General features: G+C 48.8%; 1 protein-coding gene across 3 annotated transcripts in view; it reads right to left on the bottom strand.

Annotated features, from left to right (window-relative positions):
• Positions 1 to 874: 874 nt before the first annotated feature.
• Positions 875 to 21,258, bottom strand: part of KIAA1549L (KIAA1549 like) — a 125,033-nt gene continuing 104,649 nt past the window's right edge. For 2 of the 3 annotated variants that reach the window (XM_087854736.1, XM_087854737.1), the window contains exons 17-20: positions 19,523 to 19,620; positions 16,905 to 17,053; positions 15,701 to 15,852; positions 875 to 10,711 (exon numbers count right to left, since the gene is read on the bottom strand). In XM_087854736.1, the coding sequence (XP_087710862.1) occupies positions 10,430 to 10,711; positions 15,701 to 15,852; positions 16,905 to 17,053; positions 19,523 to 19,620 (681 nt within the window). In that variant the 3' untranslated portion in view covers positions 875 to 10,429. Of the gene's footprint in view, positions 10,712 to 15,446; positions 15,853 to 16,904; positions 17,054 to 19,522; positions 19,621 to 21,258 lie in introns of those variants that run through there. The other variant, XM_087854738.1, reaches the window with a different exon arrangement.

Below are 21,258 nucleotides of genomic sequence, written 5' to 3'. Positions count from 1 at the left end.
GGGCTTTTGGAAAGAGAGGTTGTCTACAGTGGGTGGCTGAGCATAGGGGTCACCCCTTCTGGGTGATGTGTTGGCTCTGGCAAGATAGTGAGCCCCCAATGCTTTCGCTATCCAAGGAGGCAAATAAATACCAGCAGTCCATCACGCTCACAGAGTGTCATGCGGGTGTGAGCCCGGCACTCTCCAGCACTGCGGTCACACCGTAGACTAGATCTTAGGCTCAGAGAGGGGATGTGACATGTCAAACAACTAGGATGAGGTAAAAGTGAGGTTCAAATCCAGGTCCGGATGATCACAAATCCTAAAATGGGGATCCCTTTACCCATGTGATAACAATGGGTGTGGTATAGATTCTGAGCTCGAGTAAAACCTTGAAAAAAGATTTTGGTGTCCTCTTACTCCATATGTAATTTAAAATCAAAACAATTCCCCCACTTCCACTCCATGGTGACTACTTTACTTTTTTGCCCTAAATATCAAGTCTTATTTAACACTCTCCATCTCCCTCCCACCTCTTATTCATTCCCCTTCTGCTTGTTTTGAGTACCCGCCTTGCTGAAGTCCTAATTCTGCTTAATCTTGGATCAGGTAAGTAATAACATCATGCGTACAAGGCATGAGTTTTATCCTGTATTGGTTGCAGGGTACAAAGCTGGGTAATTTCCCCACTAAGTTATCTTCCAACTCAAAGAGTCTGGGATCCTACAATTTAAAAAAAAACAAGGTACATCCTTCCATCACATGGTGATTTCTAATCTGAGAATTTGTAAATGCTTTTCAAATCTTTTCCTTATGGGGAATGGAGAAAGACATATTAAGTAAGAGAAAAGACAAAATGTGAGCACAAATATCCACTAACACCTTGGAAAGAAAATTACAGTAAGACAACGTGCTTTATTTCATATGCAAATTTGCCAAGAAAAAAACAAACACAATTTCAACTAAGCTCAACAGACAAATGCAGCAAAGAAATGGTATCATTGCAAAGCTCTACCTGGCTCCCCTATTTAGATTTGCTCCACAGAGCACTGAATTTCAGAGGCTGAACAAAAACCAAAACCCATTCATTAATAATCCAGTGCATTCTGAACGGCACTTTATTGATATGAACAATGCAAAGTGAGAGTGTTCGGCGTACTGTGGTTTCATTTGTAAAATATATGGCTCCTGAAATTTTCATTTGGATTGCATAGTATAGTCCCCAAATCGGTTATTCCTTTGCTTACAATTTGGGCTCCTGATTTCATTTGATGGTGACAACTCTGAAATTTGGGTTTATAACACTGTTGATTCTTGAAAGTTAGCAATTTGCTCTCAGTCCCCATGGGGATATTGTGGGCCCCTTACTAACTGGCTAAAGGTCATTGATAAGAAAAACTGTGTAGCTTCATTAGAAGATAAGGACTGCAGTCTGTCTTTTCTAACTGTAAATGTTTCCAGAAAGAAGGGGACTTTGGTTTTCGTGCGGCTGCCTTCGGTTTTCAATTCGCCTACCTCTGATGAGTAGAAAACGTGCTGAATGAATGGTAGACCTTCATCTGTTGGGCTCTGCGTCTCAAGGATCGATCCTCCTTGACCGTGAGCTCTGTGAGGGGCAGGCACTGTGTCCTGCTCGCAGCTGAATCCTCATCACTTAGCACGGAGTCCGTGCAGAGCAGGTACTCAGGAAAAGTTTGTTCAGCCAATGACGGACTGAATGGATGGCTATGTGGAAGGTTCTATCAGTACTTCCCCTTCAGTTCCAGTTAAATGAAAGGTTAATGATCCGCAGGATAAAACTGTGCCCATAATGCACGTCCCTGGCAGAAAGGCATCCCAGCAGCCCTCCTAAAACCTTCGTTTCTGCTCACTTGTGGCATCTGATTCCTGGTCTTGGCCTTTGGTTTTTTCACCTGGACTCATTCTAAAGAACTGGTCCCCCAAGCACCGAAGGCTAGTTTGGGACCTGCCAGTTTTGGAGACATAATCTTAAACTAAAAAGAAGCCAACTTTTGGTTTCCAAAACACCTGAATATCGATATATGAAGAAATTCGTGCGATTTGGCAGCCCTTTATTTTCACAGTCTAAGACTTTCCAGGCCCTTTCTCTTGATGTTACCCAACTTGACCTAGGAAAGGGATTTCTCCAGCAGGATTCAAACAGCTTTTGGTTTTGCCATCATGAACCCTAGCAGAGGAGGGTGAAGCATGAATAACGTAATTCAACATCTGGCTTACTTGTAGACCCTATGTCCAAAATCCAACTGTTCCCAAATAGGCAAGACATCCGGGTGGTAGCCTGAGTTTTCATTAGGTTGTGTTGACATCACTGGAGATACGGCCTCAAGGTGTGTGGCTCCCACGGGCCCTCTTGGTCTCCCAAAGTCCTTAGCTCCCACGACTGAGGAGCTGGGTGATGGAGTGGGCACACAGGCAAAAGCAAGCTCTCTTCTATGTTCGGTGAGGGCCCATCAGATCCAGAGCAAGCTCATACAGCCCATTTCACAGACCAGGTAACCTGAGTGCCTTTACCTTCAAGAGTTTGCCAGAGCTCTTTGGTTTGGAGGAGGGGTTGGCAATGAAACTGTTCTGCTAATGAAACTTTATTTCAGTTCTAAGGAGTCGGATGGCCTCTCCTTCAATATGAGTTTGTCCACGTGCAGACGTGAACACTGAAATGTTGTTACAATGAGGTGCCCACCTGTGCAAACCAGTATTTGCCATAACCATAACTCCAAGAGGTCATCGGGAGACTCAACGCAATTATGCCTCCTGCTAACCATCTGTGTACATTTTACAGGTAATTGACCATTGACAACTCGCTCACTAATGTTACCATTACTTGGTTCCACACTCCTTCCTAGGTACGTTCTTTCTGGCTTCCAGTGGCCATCAGAGATCATGAGTTGGATGCATGACAGTGACTCAGAGAAGTCTAGAGATTGTCCTTTGGAATACGTTTGCTCTCCTTTTTCTGAGGGGACCCCATCAAAGAAAGGCTAGGGACTGCCATGCGTCTTTTCCAGCCCCTGGGTCTGTGTCTGTCTGCCATTCCTGGGACTGAAGCAGGCACCACCACTTCCCTTCACTTGATCATTTCATTTGTCCTGAAGGTTAAGAGCAGCCAAAATCCAGGAGGAAAGAAAAAGCAAAGGGGCACACTGGTCCTGCTCTCTGCCATGGTGAGTGCCCCAGAATTTTGTGGAGGCTCCAAGTCTATTCCTCATCACCACAGCAAGACAGTGGCTTTGGGGAATGTTTTTTGTGCGTATGTGAGCCCTCTTTACAGAGTGGCAGAGAGAGGGGTAAAAGTTGCTCCTTCAGGGTCTAAGTACTTCTGAATACTTATAGAGGGCTTCAGCAGACTTGGCTCTTGTGAGAAACAACACACTTATTGTCCAAGCCCCCCAAATCTCAACGGAGCTCCAAAACCCCAGGGTTGTGGCTCTCCATTAGGACGTGGGGACTCCTCCGAAACATTCAGAGTTGGTTTTTGTTTGTCTATTTTTGTTACAGGAGACAGGCTTTCTTACCTATACTCTAAGTCTCCTTGGCCTCAAGGCTACTCTTCCTCAATATTCTGTTCTCTTAGACCTTTGCTTTGCATACAGCCCACCCATCATAACCTCTGAGTCTTGACTGTTCAGTTTCAACATCTCTTGCTAATAGACTCTGTGTCTTAGTATTTCCAACAGAGAGAATCCAGTTGGCCTACCCCATGTGCTGAGTTACATTTTTTGTGGCTGGTTAGCCTATGAATTTGTGGCTCCTGGGTCAGATGGGTTTCCTGTCCAGTCAGCTTACATCAGAGGCAGAGCATGGATATAACACACGAATAGGTCTGAACATAAGGCAGACATCATGATCGCTGGGACTAGCAATGGCAGGGAAAGTAGGTGGTCTTGGAAGTTTGCATCCATGACCAATGTCATCCTGTACCCTTTGGGAGCCACTGACCTGGATAGGACTTCCTTATGCTCCGAGAAGGGCCTGTGACCAGACATTGGTTTATTCTGTCCTGGGGCACCATCTGCTCCAAGAACACAGTCATAAATAGTCTGGAACTGCTCCCTTGGGGCCTGTGGATGGCCAGGGAGAAGTTCTTCTTGGCTCATGAGCTCGTGCCTCAGGCTGGGATGGCTTCTGAGACCACAAGGGCTTTGATAACTCACAGCGGGTACTACTGTTCAGTTGGGGTATGAGGGGGATTCCATCTCAACATAGGGAGCAGGTAGGATGAGAAGCAGGCAGGTTTTGGGGTATGAAAACCTTTGCTTTTTATTTTACAATAAAAAATTCTAAGAGCTCTGTTCCCAGCGAAGGCCGCGGACGTAGGAAGTTAATTAGAAAGCCAAGCATTAGGTGTCAACAGCTACAGTCAGAGCTCCCGTTTGGTACTTGTCTTTGTCTGCCTAACGCCTAACGTGTGCGTGATGCGGGGGGGAGCGTGAGTCTGGGTTTTCCACTCGGGGGGACAGCACATGTACACGTGCTCACGTGGCCTCCGCATCGTCAACAACAGCAGCAACAACACAACATGGCTCCGATGGGGCTGGCCTTTGTGGGCAGTTCCAAACTTAGGACCATCTTCCTTTTTTTATTTTATGGAGTATTTTTTTTTAATTTTATAGAATATGTGACAAATTAGTTCAGTGGATAGAAGGAGCTAAAATATTTCACTAGGAAAGACCAAATTATGCAGCTAATACTTTAGTAAGAATACCTTCAAACATACTTTTCAAAGCCTTTTCTGACACAGTCTACCATGTTCTCCTCACGCCCACCATGGGAGGGAGGAAGGGCAGATGTCGTACTCATTTCATAGATGAGGAGTCAGAGAAGGGTTCAAAGTGAGCTGCCTAAGGCCTTGACTATTTACCCCTTTTTCAAAAGTTCCAGACCAGAGAATGATACTCTGATTCTGTTTGATACAAACCTTCTCTCAGTTTGTATGTGGGCAGGGGTGATTTAGACATAAGGAAGAGATGGGGGAAGTGGGGTGAGGTCACAGTTAATTTATGGAAAATACACTGATGGCCTCCCTCTATAATTTATAAAAGTCTGGCCAAGGTCAGAGAATGAAAACAATCAATTTCTAGATTTCATTATATAATGGCTTTCACTGAAGTATGGGTTCGACCTATGGAGACAAATTCTGCCATATCACAAATTTCCTTATCTTTGAAACCTGCAAAATCAAAGCAACTTAACATTGTCTTAAAGAATTTGTTTCTGGCACTAATTCTATTTCCTAAATATTCCTTTCCAGAACCCCCCTACCTTTTAGCATTACCATAGGCTAGGATTCTATTCTGTAACCACTCACCTTAAGAAATCAAGAGACCTTTCAATTCTCAGGACATTAACTTATTATATTCAGAAGGGCGGAGCCACAAAAATATCAATTTCACTTGAAACTAATTTTGCTTCAGAAGACTCTATAGAGAGGCTCGTCAGTTTCCTCATCCATGCAAGTGTGTGGCCGTGAGTGACATTAACAGCACCTGAGCTCAGATCATGCAAGTCAATTTACAAGTATTAATTGTCTGCTGAGCAAGATGTGGTGCTACCTGGACCTTGGCCAGAAATTGCACTTAGACTCAGAATCGATGGTACTGGTACTGGGATAGCACGTGGTTGAGGCAGCACTGGCCCGTCCACCAGGGTTTCAAATGCGTGCGTTCCCACCTGATGTACCCGTCAAGCCTGACCTCTCTCCTCTCTGTGGCAGTGTCCATAGGGATTGCTCACTGGCTGCGTGGTGTCCAGGAGCGCCGGTCAACTCCAGTCCTAAGAACATTCCTTCCTTTTGAAGGTTCTGCCCACTTACACTCCTCCTCTGGGTACTAGCCCCCAACAAAGGCTCTTACCAAAAAGGTCAGTCCAGGGGCCAGGCCGGTCTCACATGACTCTGCCTTCTTGGTGACAGCTGATTGGATAGGCACATGACCCATAGGCAGACGAACTGGACCAATCAGACTCTCAAGATTTGGGCACAGAGGGGTGGGCACAGGAAAGAAAAAATGGTGCGGAGTGGGTCCTGGGATGGATTTTCAGCTGCACATACAGTAATGAGAAAACAGAGAACGCTAGGAGGCCAAGGGAAGCAAGAGAGCTGAGCAGACATGAAGAGAGAAACAGAGAGGAAAGTCCCTATGGAGAGAGGACGCGAGAGAAAGTAAGAGTGAGCTGGCTGTCTCCAGCCCTTTCCCATATGGGAGCTGTGTTTAGTTTCTGTGAAATGGTCCTGTGTTCTCTCCATCACCCCCCACACTTTAGAGCAAGTCTGAATATGTTTCTAGTCCTTGCAAAGGTCTTTGACTAGATACCTGGACTCAATGGGAGAATTTCATCTCCAGCACTTGGACCCGAGTCAGTTACCGCTCCAAACTAAATCACTCCCTTTCCCTAAGAGTGTTCGGCTGTACTACGTGAGCAAGATCCAAACTACTTTCTGGTGTTTGGTAGAAGGAACAGATTAAGCTTAAATTATGGTCTCAAACTTTATAAATAATATCTGTTATTGTATTCATTAAAGATGGATCGCCTGAGTAGAAAAAGGTGTCTTATGCAGAAAAAAGAAACTTATTTATCTACAATGTTTACATTTTTGATCATTTCTTTAATTTCTGCCTGTCAGAGAAGTATTTCTTTACGTCAGGTATTTAAATGCCTGTCTTCCTCCATCTGTACTCTGATTTTTTTTAAGTCACAAATCTAACAATTTCCTATCCATTTTTCCATCAAGACTACTCAGAAACTACATGCCCTTCTGCTGAATCCTTAAATTAACAAATGCGCAACATAACTTCCAGGACCAGAGAACTGATTCTTACCTAACCCGCCCAGTCTCAGTCGGCCCAGGCGGCCACAGTGACGTACCACAGACTGGCTGGCTTTTAAACCACAGAAATGTATTTCTCACACTTTCAGAGGCTGGACATCCAAGATCAGGGTGCCAGCGGGGTCGGGGTCTGGCGAGAACCCTCTTCAGAGTTGCAAGACTACTGACTTGCCACTGTAGCCTCACGTGGTAAAAAAGAGGGCAAGAGGGCTCTCTGGGATCCCTTTTATGAGGGCACTAATCCCATTCATGAAGACCCCGCCCTCATGACTTAACTACCCCCCAAAGCCCCACCTCCTAATACCATCACGCTGGGGGTAGGATTTCCACATATGAATGGGGGTAGGACACAACATTAACTATATAGCACACCCTGAAAGAGAGAACTTCCGGCTCTATGGGTAACCACTGCCATCTCAGATCCTAGGACCAGGGCACACGGTAGACTTTCAGCCTCCTGCACACGGGGTTGCCTCCCCCAACACAGAGCACAGAATCTGCTGCCTCGTCATGACAGGCTGTCAGGGCCTCCCTGCCTGCTCGTTAGGATCCACGGCACGGAGAGAGGAATACACCCCTGCAGTCTTGAACAGCAGTTGAGGAGAACACCATTTCCTTGATGGTGCTCTCTGGAAAAAGCCCAAATGCATTTCTTTTCAGGAATGCAGAAAACTCACATTGAAACAAGTTCTGAAAAATGTTTATTATGCCACAAACGCATCGTCCTCTATACACTTTATCTGAAGTCCTTTACATATCCAATCATCTTTTTCTTCACGAGAATGTAGAGCGTCCCTCATATGACCCTGGTCTACTGTTTAAACTTCCTAGCACAGTTCAAGAAACGCGTCACAGACAAGCGTGCAGGCAGCGTGGTGAAATGAAAAGCAAGTTGAATCATGAATCAGCAGGCTTGAGCAGGAATCCTCGAGCAGGTTGCTCCACTTTTCTGGACTTCTGATTCCTTCTCCAAGACTGCCAAGGTCCTTTGTGGCTTCTTCAACCGTCTGGAGGGTCATGAGGAACGTTGAACCTCTGGGCTCTCATGGAACTCTACTTTCACTTCCATGAGGCACTTCTGCCCATCTGCTTTTGCTCAGTCAGCTGTCCAGGCATCTGTCCCCTCCACGAGGTCAGGAGACTCTTCAGAAAAGGGACCACATATTAGTCACAGAAAATCTAACAATGGCGGCTGTCTCCCTGGTGCTGGAAAACACATGAACAGACTGATTTCTTTTCAACTTATGGTTTTCCTCCCATCTACTTTTCTTAAACCTGTGGTGTCTAGTTTACAAGCGCGTCTGATTTAGCATGCTATATTTTTAGTCGTCTCAGTTGACTAACTCAATACTTCCTGGGGTTCTGCAAAGACCGCAATGGTTTGTTTCTCCGTTCTTGTAGCAAGCTGGAGCCCCACCGTGGCGAACTGTGGGCTCCTTCTCTGTAAGTCATTGGAGCATCCAAAGCTCGGACACTGTCTTTGAAGCATCTATTTTAATCACATTAAGGTCTTGAAACTTCATTTTCATATACAGGATTTCCAGGCATTTACCGAGTAGACAAAGTACTGGGTTGATATCATTGCACTGATGAAATATTAATATTATTGATAAGGCGGGACAATGTGGCTGACTTTATCAGACTCATACCATTTGCATGAAAAGGCTGAGTTTCTTTGGCTCTTTGTTCATTCAAGTGCATTGAACACCTATTTGGATAGACTTAGGCATTGTGTTAATCTGTCAATAAAATCTTGCACCATCCACAGTGTTTTGCAAGCTGATTTAGGTTTTGGACTACAACAACTGGCCATTGGTAGAAATATACCATATATACACATGGAAATTACAAAAATACATTTTATTTATAGCTGATTTTTTTTTTTTAAGTAACAAAAAACTAACACTATGAAAGATCAACCAGCATACCAAAAGGACACTACCTAATATCATCCGAACGAGAGACTTGTCTGGGGAATTCCGTGACACATCATCTCTGGAACTTGCCAGAAAGGGCAATTTGCCATTGGGAAATAAAAACAGCTTCTTTGAAAAGTCTGTGCTTTGACAGTTTGAATCTCCCATTCCAATCCGTTCCACTCCTACTCCTCTCTCAACTTTTAAATTTCCACCTTCTCTCAGTAAAGACCAAAGAAACTCATGAGGAAAATGGCAAGATGGGCTCAGAAGGCATGGACACAGCTGAAGCTACATGGGTCATAGGTGAAGGCAGGACAGGACCTCGTTCTCCAACAGACACCAAGGAAGACCCCAACAGCGTTGGTGAGGGAGCCAGAGTGTTCCCTCCCCGGGGCCCCCTGAAGTCAGGTGGCCATTTTGCTTAGGCGTCGACAGCAGCTGAAGCCTCAGGGCTGCCAGGCAGTGTCCACCCAGAGCTCTGGAGACCGACTCGCCCCGTCGGGTAGTGTGATTTGCCCCATGGCGGTCCTAGAGTCAGCAAATGTCCTCCCGCGTCCAGTGACCGTGGGGCGGGGAGGGAGGGAACTGGCACACTCCATACACTTTTAAAAATGGTATTTACATTTAAACGTAAATCAACAGATTTCCTACATTCAGAAGCTTCTATAAACAGAGGCTGGAGCTGGGGGAGACGGGGATTCGCTATTTCTGCTCCGAACAGGCATCGGTTCCTTCTTCCTTCCGTGTCACGTGGCAGCGCATGCCGGACGTGGCTGTTGAAGAGACAGAGGTTTTCCCGTAAACGCTGATGTTTCTAGTATCTCAAAGAAGAGAGAAGCTTTGTTCTCAGGCCACCTTCACTGCCAGGCAAAGAAAAGCCTCTAATAGACGACTGGTTTTCTTTTGTAGGATCCTAAAAGCTCTTAGCACCGATTCTCTTCCAGTGCGATCTGACCTTGCGGGCGCTCAAAACGACACCTTCTCAAAAACCCGTCAGCCCAAACCCACCATCCCCTCCGTCCTCTCTTCCGCGGCCTTTGTTCAATGAACGGGAGGAAAAAAGAGTCAGGACTATTTACAGGTGTAGTCACGGACAGTACTGATTTTCATCCAATTCATCTGACTTTGAATCTGAGCCTTTAAAAGCGAAGGGCTCCAGTCTCTTGGCTGGAGTCCGCGCCTCCTCCGCAGCCCGACGCGGGTTTAACGGTCGCGGTCACAACGGTCGCGGTGACGGCTGACCGAGCGGGCGCGCGCTCTGGCGCGGGACCGACGCCTGCTGTGCCTTTAACGCAGAAAGAGTTAACATGCAACTCACCGAAGACAGGGCAGTGTCCTCCCCCTTCTGGTGACTTAGTGAAGTGTGGCATTGGACAGGGATCTGCGGGTCCGCGAGGGTCTCTCGTGACTAAGGCTCCACAGGGAAAGAACACCCACAGTTCAAACAGCTAACGTCACAGGATCGCAAACACAGGGTCCCACGCGGGGACCTCTTGACGCAGTCAGCGGAAGAAGCCCAGAACCCAGTTGGTCCAAAGTCTCCTCCGTCGCCCAGAAGCCCCCCTGTTCACCTTTCCAGAGGCTGAGAGAGACTCCCACGTGGTCCAGGCCTCAAGTCCCAGCAGGTCAGGCCGAGCCACCGGAAGACGGTTTCCTCGGAGTCTGGAAGTTCCACGGGGCTGAGGTGTTAGACCTGGAACTCAAACATGTCTGTCTGTTTCTTGGCCAGCTTGGCCACCTCTTCCCGGATGGCCTTCACGAGGGCCGCGGTGGAGATGTTGGTCAGGGGCGCGTCTGCCGGGTCGTTCTCGGCCAGGCTCTGCTGCGAGGCCGCGGCGGACGGCCCCGGGGCCTGCTCCAGGCTGGGGTGCATGCCTGCCGGCTGGCTGTACTGCCGAGGGAGTCTGGAGGGAGAGCTCTGCTGATAACGGGACCGGGGGTAAGCCTCGATGTACCCTGGGAGGGGGACCTGCACAGGGCGTCGGGAGAGAAAGGAAAGGGCCCGGGATTAGGAAGGGGCTCGAGTCATGGGACACGCTTGATACTGGACACAGGGGGCGGATTGAAGACGAGGGAAGAGACTCAGAAGAAAATGCGGACCTTGCACCATTGTACACACATCAAACCTGGAATCTGTTTAGAAAACGGGTAATTTGGACTCACTTGCTGGGTGGATGAATGAAATAGGGGTTTTGAACTTTGCTACAAACAGCTGGAACGTACCTGAGTCTACACCTGAATCTACCTGGCTACCTTTTTAATGTAAGCACAACCCAGCAAACAGAAGTGCTGCTCTTCGCGGACTCAGAGAACTCAGGGATTCATTACCGACGGGTCACTGCGAACGGTGAAGGAGCCCTGTGCTAAAGGGCTTTCCACACGTTGTCTCATTTGACTCTCAAAGCAACGACCCAGCAGGCAGATACTGTCATCCTTATTTTACAGAAGAGGACACTGAAGCAAAGAGTGCCACAGTCTTAGGTGACACGGTTAACAGGCCGCTGAGACACGCTTGGAGCAGGTCTGTCTGGCGCCAAGGGCTGGGACTTAGTCACTGCACTGTTTTGGATCTGGAATGTGATCTGGGTTCCTTGAAAAATTTCTTTTTATTAAATGTGGAAGACACAAACTTCGATGCTTACACATACGGACGCTTCTAGTACTAAGGACACGTCAGTGATTTGGAGTTCAGAATTAACTTTCCCACAGAAACAGTGCTACACGTGGGGAGGCTGTTCCACAGGAACCCACAAGAGGCCTTCATATCCCACGATGCTAGCTGGAGCCTGCGGGATGGGTGCCTGTGGACAACGAAGGCACAGGGTGCTGTGGGGAAGGGACACGTGTGGGGAGTCAGGCGGCTTTCCGGGAGACGCAGCTTAGCGGGGGCTGGAAGATGAAGAGGCTGTTGCCAGGAAGACAAGGTGGGAGGGTTCTTCCAGCAGAGGAAATGCAAAGGCAGAGGCATGGGGATGCATAGGGGAGGGTGTACCCAGGAAGCTTCGAAGAGTTCGGACTGATCAGAGAGGGTGTACGGGGTGTGGGAGAAGCTCAGGGAAGACAGACAGGCAAGGCCGGATCAGAAATGAATGCCAGGCTACGGAGTTCAGTTTTCTATGGCACGCTTCTGAGAAATACGGCATGTGCCCATGGAGTAGGATGGGGTTGGGTGATGAGTCAGAAATTTCGGATGGGCGACTGCATGGCAGGAAAGCAGCCTCCCTCACTCCCCGCCTGAGATGTCCTGACGACCCTCCCGAGCAGGCAGCTCTCTGAGATGCACACCTGATGCCCGGCCTGTGGGAGCATCAGTGGGGTCAGGTGGGGGAGGGGCCTGTATTTTAGAAAGGACGCTTTGGAGGTAGACCTACTGGAGGTCGAGAGAGTTCTGAGGCTCTGTCCACGGGCTAGGGGAGGGCCGGGGAAGACCCGAGTGAGGGAAGAGGTAAGAGGATGGATGTCCCAAGGGTTGGGGCTTTAGTTTCCCAAGACCTGGCAAAGACAAAGTAGCAAATGGGTGCTAATGGTGGGTTTTCTACACAAGGGCTGTACATATTTCCCTTGCATCATAGAGGAAAACCAGAGTCGAACTGTCTGTGTCCTTGGGCCGCAAGTGCTGGGAATGCACAAGGGATTGTGGGGAACCAGAACCAAGGCCAGGACAGGGGACCGACATATCAGGTCTCAGCTCGAATGTCTTTTCTTCCAGGACACCCTCCCCTGCCCTACATTAGCCAAGGGCTCCTTGTAAGATGCTTCCACGCGGTTTCTCTAGAGTCAGTCAGCGCTCATCACATCACCTGTCTCAGGCCGTCAACTTCGTAAGGCAGAACTGCGTCTTGCTTGCTCGTCACTGTGCCCCAGTGCCCAGCATTATGCACGGTACACAGCAGGGAGACTCTCAGAACTTGGGGTTCTGGGGAACACAGTTGAAAATCACTGAAGGATGCCCAGGGGCTGCCATATGTTTGTGAGGGAAGCTGTCCTGTCCCCTTACCCTGCATTTCAAGTTCAGCTGAGCGGAGGGTCAGTGCCCAACTCTTGAGACCCCTCACTCTGCAGGGTCAGTGTCTTGGTGCCAGTGGCTGGTACAGGCAAGGGTGTGGAGACGATGAGGAGATGAGAAAGTCTTTCTCCCTAATGGTAGATCCACGCTGGAGCCATCTTGTTGGCCAAAATTCAGGTCTGGCAAACACCACTCCTTCCCCAGGCAGTGCCCAAGGCAGGCGTCACCCATGGATCACAGCACACCGCTCCCAACCCTTCTCCCGCCAGCACCAGGATGACACCTACTTGTCAAGCGTAGGCGGAGGTGATTTGCTCTGAGCTAGCCCCTGATGTCTGGACACCTGGGGCCATGACGGTCAGAAACCCAAAGGATGGTGGGGGTTTTCTCCTTCTCACATGGGTGTGGAAGTGTATGCCACCCCTGCCCCAGTTTCTCAGGCTGACAACTGGTCCCTCTGAGCTTCCAGCACTTTCTTTCGTGTGTGAGAAAGCCCCTGTGCTCCCCGCTGTGGTTCCTGGCTACTGCGCTCCATGCACGGACACGCCACCCCGCTTAACTGCAGGTGGTAACTGGGCCCCAGGAAAGACCCACTTAGGCTGCAGTGATCATGCGTCTTTAAAACAACTAACAGAAAACGGACTCCCCCTCACACCGAGAGGGGTGGGCCCCGAATGGCTTGAATCGTCCTGTTAGGAAGGTTGGGTTTTGATTTGTTGGGTTCCTGTTCCCTCATCTTGAAGGCAATACGAACCCCAAAGGCATCTGGAAGCGGCCAGTAGCCCGGCTAAGCTATCATCTGTGTCTTGAGGGCAAGGGCCAAAGTTTTAGAAAATACTTCCGTGGACTCCTGCAGAGTACCCAGCGGGAACTTTCCATGCAGAGGCTGAACTGACAAAGCCGTAGGTCTACTGCTTAACTGTCGCAAGTTAAGTATCATCTATTTTCTGAAAAGCACACATTGTGTTTAGACTGGGAGTGGAATTATGGAGTCAAGAAAGCTCTAAACTGATCAACTCATACTCAGTGATTTCAGCTGTTTAAAATAGCCGAGCACGACAAAGGAAGCAGAAAAAGGCCCACAAACAACCAAAACAGATGCCATAAAGTCTCACGTTAAGATTTGTAGACTTCACAATGGGGAATCCCTACAGTTACTCTTAAAGCTTATTTACTCCAACTTGACAAACAATTCTAATGAGCTCAGACAGGCTTCATTTGCGGATAACAGCCCATTAGGAAAAGCATATGTAAGGGTGAGTGTATCTGTGGACGTGGGGACACTGACAGCACAGAAGGTCTGGTTGGGAGCAAGGACAAAAAGAGAAAAACCATACTGAACCTTGTAGTAACTCTAAAACATACAGTGTGGTGTAGGGGCAATAACCCTAACACCAGAGCCCACCTTACAAATGTCATCTTACTATAGAATGGCGTAACGATGAGGCCGAATCATTTGTTAGAGACAAATTAAATTATGTTCCTCTTTTAAAGAAGGAGGGAAGGGTATAATTCATTCCAGATTTTCTTTTAAATGCAAGACAGCATATATTTTAAGTGCTTTGAAAATTAAAAGGATAAGCTTTGCTCATCAGGAAAATTAATATATGCAGGATAGCTTTACCCCAGTGGTGGTGTTCAGAGGTGGCATCACTGTGATAATATCCACCAACGCCAAGGCTAAGTTGAACCTGTGGAGGTAGAAAGTACGGACCCCGGGGGTTTGGACAGAGAGGAAAGATGACCCGGGCCTTGGGCATCAACATGTCTGCTGAATCTAGGCTATATTTCAAATGTTGAGAAACCCTAAAATGACACACAGCCCCAGGGCCCCGCAGGTTGAGCCTGGGAGGCAACCTGCCTTTCTTATCCATGGTGGATGGTCTCACAGAGGGAGGGGGCCAACCCACACTAGGGGCCATCATTGTGCTATTTTTGTTTGCTTGATTTTTTCACTTAGCAGCCCTTGACAGGTGACTCAGAGGCAGGTTTGGGTGTGACTATCCAGGTTCAGCTGGTTGCTGCCTCCCTTTGGTGTAGGCTAGGCCAGGTCCACTGCACCATATATTCCTACTCCCGATGGAGGATGGAACCGGGCGATCATGACAAGACAGTCCTTTGCTGGAGGTCCAGCAGAATGCCTAAGGATCCACATGCCACGTAACTCAACCTTGAGTTTCTAAAACTAGACTTTCTGGTATTTCATCTAAAATTTGTATAGAATTTAGGGCGCCTGGGTGGCTCAGTCTGTTAAGCATCTGCCTTTGGCTCAGGTCATGATCCCAGGGTCCTGGGATCGAGCCCCCTACTGGGCTCCCTGATCAACGGGGAGTCTGCTTCTCCCTCTCCTTCTGCCCCTCCACCTGGCTCATGCTCTCTCTCTCCCTCTCAAATAAATAAATAAAATCTATAAATAAATAAATAAATAAATAAATAAATAAATAAATAAATAAATAAAAATAAATAAAAGGAACAAAATTAATAAAGGCTTTGGAGCCAGCAGGTTTGAAATTTGGCCTGAGCACCCTCCTACAGCGGTGTGGCTTTAGACAGTTCGGTCACCTGACTCGGTCCTAGTTTCCACTTCATGGGAATCATAACACCTACCAGATAGGATTGTTGTGAAGATTAAATAATATAAATAAAACATCGAACATGGTGTCTGGGACATAGAAAACACTAAAAAAATGATAGTTATAATAAAAATTTATTTGATTAAGGTCACCCCGCTAGGAAGAGGTAGAACCTGGACTGGGAGGCAGGTCTCAGGTCCCTCTATCAAAAGATATCCCACCTGACCACACTGTCTCCCCTAGAATGGCCGACCTTAACCCCCTGGTTGGTGGGAAGCGGGCTGCAATAACAAAACACTGTCTCAACCTCTCACCCATTTTCTCCCTCAAATGTGTCCAGCAGGGAATAAGATTGTGAGGGAATCAGCAAGGGTCTCACCGAATCGGCCCACTGGCTTGGGAGCTCATTCTCTCCTGCATAGGACATCCAGGCCTGGTTCCTGTAGGACGAGGGAGGCGTTGGGATGAAATAGCCGGTAAAGCCGGGTCTGTTGGCAGCTGGAATGGCGAACACTGCCGGCACCGTATTACCTGGCGTGGAGGAGACGGATGGGGAAGATTAGCCCAGCACCCTACCTCCTGGGCTGCCATGTGCACAAGCTGGGGGAAGCTGGGAAACAGGGGGGAACTCTGGCATGGGGGGAGGGGGTGATGATGAGCGGTGCAGACCTTCACCTGCAGCCCTAGCCCCGCCCACCTGCACAGTCCTCTGCTGTGATGAAGCAGACCTGGTTTTCTAGAGAAATGATGGCCCAACTCCCCTCCCCAATCCCCCATCCCCGTCCCAACACCCCTGACCTCCTGCAAGAAGGGACACCTCAGAGTACAGATATTTTTCTCCCAGGGGGAAGAGGTATATTTAAAAAGGCAAGAAAAGGAACCCAAAGGAATGGATTCCACTGATGGGATTTCTGGACACAGTGAATGCTTTAGTAAGTGTTGGCAACCCCGTGTTTGCAGTTTTAGCCTCAAAGGTATGCTTTGAAAAGACTCAAAAAACCAATTAGGGCATGGATAAATCTTGATGTTCATTTCAGCACTGTTTGTAGTAGCAAAAATTGGAAACAACCCACATGTCCTTCCTTAGGGGAAAGGATAAACTGTGGCGTATCATATCGTTGACACCATATGGCAGTTTACACAAACGAACTAGATCTCCACGTACCTACCCATCTTGAACACAAGGCCGAGTCAAGAAAACAAATGCAGAAGGAGACGCATAGCTTGACATCACTTGTGTACGTGTAAAATGCCAACAGTGTTCATATACACGACTGCATATACATATGTAGCAAAAAGTTCAAAGCCTCCATGTAGGGATTTGAGAAGATACCCTGACTATAACACGTATCTTCCTATTTTGTCATATTTCAGAGTTTTTAAAGAAATAGAACAGTAGCTCTTCTAGCCAGGGCTACTGAAGTCCAACACGCAGCTGCCTCGATGGCTGAGGATGGCAGGTAGCAGGTGGCGAGTGTGAATTTGGGGGGTGGAGGAGTGCAAAGAGCACACACAGCACCGGGGTAGGGGTGGGGCTGGGGTGCATCGCTGGCTTTTTTCCGGGCGTTTCTCCTTTTGCCCACCTGAGTAATTTAAAGCCGACTGATCCAACTGTGCCACGGACACGGGGCCTCGGGACACCTGCGCGAAGGAGGCGCTGTCGTGCAGCTGGGCCGGCTCGGGCCCCGCGGACTCGGCCATCCTGGTCTTGCTGCCCACGTCCGACGTGGACCTGGGGGGCGGAGAGGGGCTGCGTTAGCCGCTCCCCACTCCCGCCACCGCACCACCCAGAAGTTTCCCCCGCCTGTCACTTTGGGGTTACCTCTGCAGACGCGAAGGCCTCCAAGCCCCACGGGGGTGGGGTCCTCAGGCCAGGATTTGCCCCCGAATTACAAAGGAGGCCAGGGCACCCAGACCCGGAGCAGCCGTCGTGGTGGCCCAAGCTGGAGTCATTTTTAGATATTCAAGGTCAGTGTTCCCCCGAGGGTGGCTCTTGTGTCTCTGGGGAGTAGCCCACTTAATTTCCACACAAAAATAAGCCAGGCAATTAGCGCTGGGTATTAGCGGGGGATGGTCGGCCTGGGAGGGGATGACATCATCAGTGGCCAATGAGAAGCCTCCGTCTGGAGTGCGCGGCCGCCCCCTCTTCAGGCACCAGGGCTGGTGACCCGCGAGCGCTCGGAGGACCACGTTCCCTGCTGTTGCTGCTGCTGCTGGCGGCAAGAAGCCCAAGACTCCGGGAAGCTCGGGCTGCTCCCAGAAGCAGGAGCCCAGCACTTTCTAGGCGTTATGAATGACACTTTTTTTTTTTTTTTTTGGTCCCACAGGCAAGCAGAGAATCCAGCCCATTAAACACATCATATTTCCACTTAGTGCTCAGAAAGCCAGTAAGAAGAGGGCTGCCTGGGAGCCACGGGGGCCAGCCTCTCCCCCTCTAAAAGGGTGCTTTAGCCAGTCTCTATCCTACCCTTCACAGAGGGACTTCAGTTCAGGCTCTCCTAAAATTAAAATGGAAGGAGGCAAAGGCAGCCACAGCAGGTGGTAGGCTGCCAGCCCATATGGCCACCCTCTGAGCAGCGGAGTGTCTGTCACTGTTAAGAGCAGAACAGAGCCACAGCAAGGCAGCTGGACCCAGAGGCAGAGGTCTGGGATCTAGCTTCCTCCCCCTGCTGAGCCTCAGTTTCCCTGTCTATGAAACAAAAGGGGGTGGATGACCCCCTCTCCAAGGCTCCTCCCTGCCCAAATCCTCTGAGTCTAAATGGAAAGCAGGGGCCTGCTGATATCTGGCAAGATGACAGACAGTGTGGAAGGGTGTGGGAGGAGATGGATGGTTGAGAGAAGAGAGAAGAAACAGATACTGGCCCTTAGCAAACTGGCCACAAATGACTGCTGTGCAGCTCCTTGCATTAGAACTCTCAGGAGTAATTAAAGCCCCCCGCCCCCCCTGTATTGCCCAGGGAGAGTGAAACACAGAGGTCGGATGATTTGACTCAACATCAGGGTGGGTGCTGGAGGCTTGGTAGTGTGGGGTCTCCCTTCTTTTCTCGATCCCGCCCCTCTTTCTCCTGGTTGCTCTCTCCCACATCCTTGGCTTCCTGCATACTATTCCAGGCATCCGCTACTAGTTTAGGAAACCCTTCCCAGAAAATTCCTGGGTTCTGCTCCATACACTCAGCTCCCTTGAAGGAATTCCAGAGTCTCTGCGATCAGTTAGGCCCTTGCCCTCATTTTACAGATAAGGAAACCGGGGCCAGTGAGTTGAGACAACTTGTCTAGGGTTACACAGCAGGTTAGGCTGGAACCCTGGTGTGCGGCTTCCCACCCCGCCCTGAGCTCCACAGCAGTCAAGAGCTGGTGTCTACACACCACTTGGCGTTCTAAACCGCTGGAAATGAGGGTAGGGTCATTTCTGGGGGAAACTCATTTTTCTTCACCATTTTCACAAAGGTCAGACCTGTGGTCCCCAGCTAGGGTGTGGCTAGCATGTTGGTGGGAGGCTGGGGCAGGTGGGCCAGGGCACTGGCCTATCTCTATCCGAGGGCACAGCTGTTTCTTTAATCCTGGACCTGATGCCTATTCCAGCATCTCCCAGTGCTCATGGATTTTTGTATTTCTTGCCTATCTTTATTGAAAACATGGGCTCGTCATATTATTACAGAACAAAGACGATATCTTTATTATATCTGCGTTATAGCTTTCTAGCTGAATTTCTCTCTTTATGCGTATCCGAGTTCATGTGCTCTCAGCCTCCTGTCTTGGGAGTCAGGAGTGAGAGTGGGTGCCCAGACGTGCCGCTCCCTGGCCTCTTGGACACCACCCCTAAATGACAAAGGGACTTCTGGGCACACACATGTGCCAGGAGCTGCCCAGACTGGAGTTGGCCGTTGTAGTGGCCTGAGCTGGAATAATTTTCAGACGTTGAAGGTCAGGGTATGAGGCTTTCAGGGTATGGGTTGGTTGACCTTGGGTTTCTTCAATTGTGGGTTCTACAGGACTTCCATTTCAAATGGTAAGAAAGTTAGTCAACCCTCTCTGAGTTCCTACTTCCTTCATGGTACTCGGGACACCCCAGGCACATGCTTGTCTGCGCAGCTGATGCGCCCTGAGTGGGGCAGGCACGAAGGAAATCCATCAGGCCAGAGCACACGGGACTAAACCCTTTCCAGACATTCCAAACAAGGCAGAGAAAGGAATGTGTTACCGCCTGAGAGAAGCAACAGCCACAGGGCCAGTCCGGGGAGGTACAGGTGGGGGGGGAGAGCCCATGACCATTTCAGGAAGCTGGGAAAACCTGTATGCCTGTGAAAGAGACAAGCAAGAGAGGAAGATGTGTTAAAATGCAGTGTCGATCAGCACACAGGTTCTTCTTACTGAAAAGGAAAGTAGGGGCGACTGGGTGGCTCACTCGATTAAGCGTCTGACTTTGGCTTCGGTCATGATCTCGGGGTCCTGGGATCCAGCCCTGTGTCAGGCTCTGTGCTCAGTGGGGAGTCTGTTTGTCCCTCTGCCCCTCACCCTACCCCCCCCTTGTGCTCTCTCTCTCAAAAAAATAGGCTTTAAAAAAAAAAAAAAAAAAAAAAAAAAGGAAAGCAGGCTTCCAGGTCAGATTTTCCTTCCTTCCTCCAACTCTGCCCTTCGATCTTCCTTATGTAGCCCGGCCTGCTCTTCGGTCCCGTCTCCAGCCATGCTCCCCTGTGCTTGGGCCACGGTAGTCATGGAATCCTTCAGCTGAGCTTAGAGTAAGCCAAATGCTTTCCTGCCTCCGGCTTTTGTACATGCTGCTGCTTCTCCCTGGGATGCTGTCTCCCAGTTCTTCCCAGGGTTCCTTCATCTCATTCAGCCAGCCCCCCACTCCCCTAGAGCCCCGGTTAATCTATCTCCACATTCTGCTTTATTTTTTGCCATAGCAATTGTCACTCTCTGGTATTATATCATTGCTTGTTTATTCATTATCTGCCCCCATCTAGAATGTAACGAGGGCGGGAGTTTTACCGTTAGCTATATCCTCATGCTTGCAATGGTGCCTGGTATATCACACACGATCAATAAATAGTAGATGGATGGATGGATGGATGAATGAATCATTGAGTGCATTTTACTTTCTCACTCATGGAAAGCAGGTTTAGTGGGGGAAAGCAATGGGTTTAGAGTCAGGAAGTATGGGTGGAGGTCCTAGTTTGCTGATAAATAGACTTTATGTCCCTAAGCAAGTCAGGTGGACCTCTCTGGGCCTCGCTGTCCTCTTCTAAAATGGGGACAAGGATGGCTGGCTCCGAGGGGTGCTAAGAAGATCAGGCAAGTCAGTGTAAGCATTTCACAATCTGTAAAGCACTATTCAAAGATAAAGGATTGGAACTGTCACAAAAGTGTTTAATCAACACATGAGGGGATAAAAGGAAAACAGTCAGAGATAGACAGGATCAGAGAGCCAGGCCACAGCCTCTTTTAGTGAGAGAATCTAGAAATGCTCTCTGGGAAGACAAAGCTTAACTTGTGCTTCTCATTCATCTTTTTCTTTAGGTATCATGCCTGCTAGATCTCTTGAGGAACAAGCTGACAAGACTTTAAGCCTGAAGGCATCAGGACAAAAAGCAGCAGCAGAGGGAATCCATAAATAGGGTTCTTTGAACTGAATGAGGTCTTCTCCCCTGCAGCATTATTGGAGACTACATACTTAGAAGGGCCGACCCATGAGCTAACAACTAGAGCTTAGATGAAACATTCCTCTTAATGCACTGCGGGAACTGCAAGATGTAAGGGAAACCTCAAGGACCCTACCACTACCCACTCCCTCCTCCCACACACACCTCAGCAAACTGAAACAAAACCATGAGCTGAAACCAAAGATAGAAATAGTAGTAAGCAAATATGAAAGGTGGGGTTGCCTGGAAAACAAGTGCCATGTTGGCAAATGATTAAGAGATCAAGCAAGGGGGT

This window comes from Ursus americanus, chromosome 24, assembly GCF_024610735.1.
Source record: "Ursus americanus isolate L20-20 chromosome 24, mUrsAme1.1.p, whole genome shotgun sequence".
Taxonomy (NCBI): Eukaryota; Metazoa; Chordata; class Mammalia; order Carnivora; family Ursidae; genus Ursus; species Ursus americanus.
The sequence above is the reverse complement of the archived record's forward strand: the minus strand, read 5'-3'. Positions and strand labels throughout refer to the sequence as shown.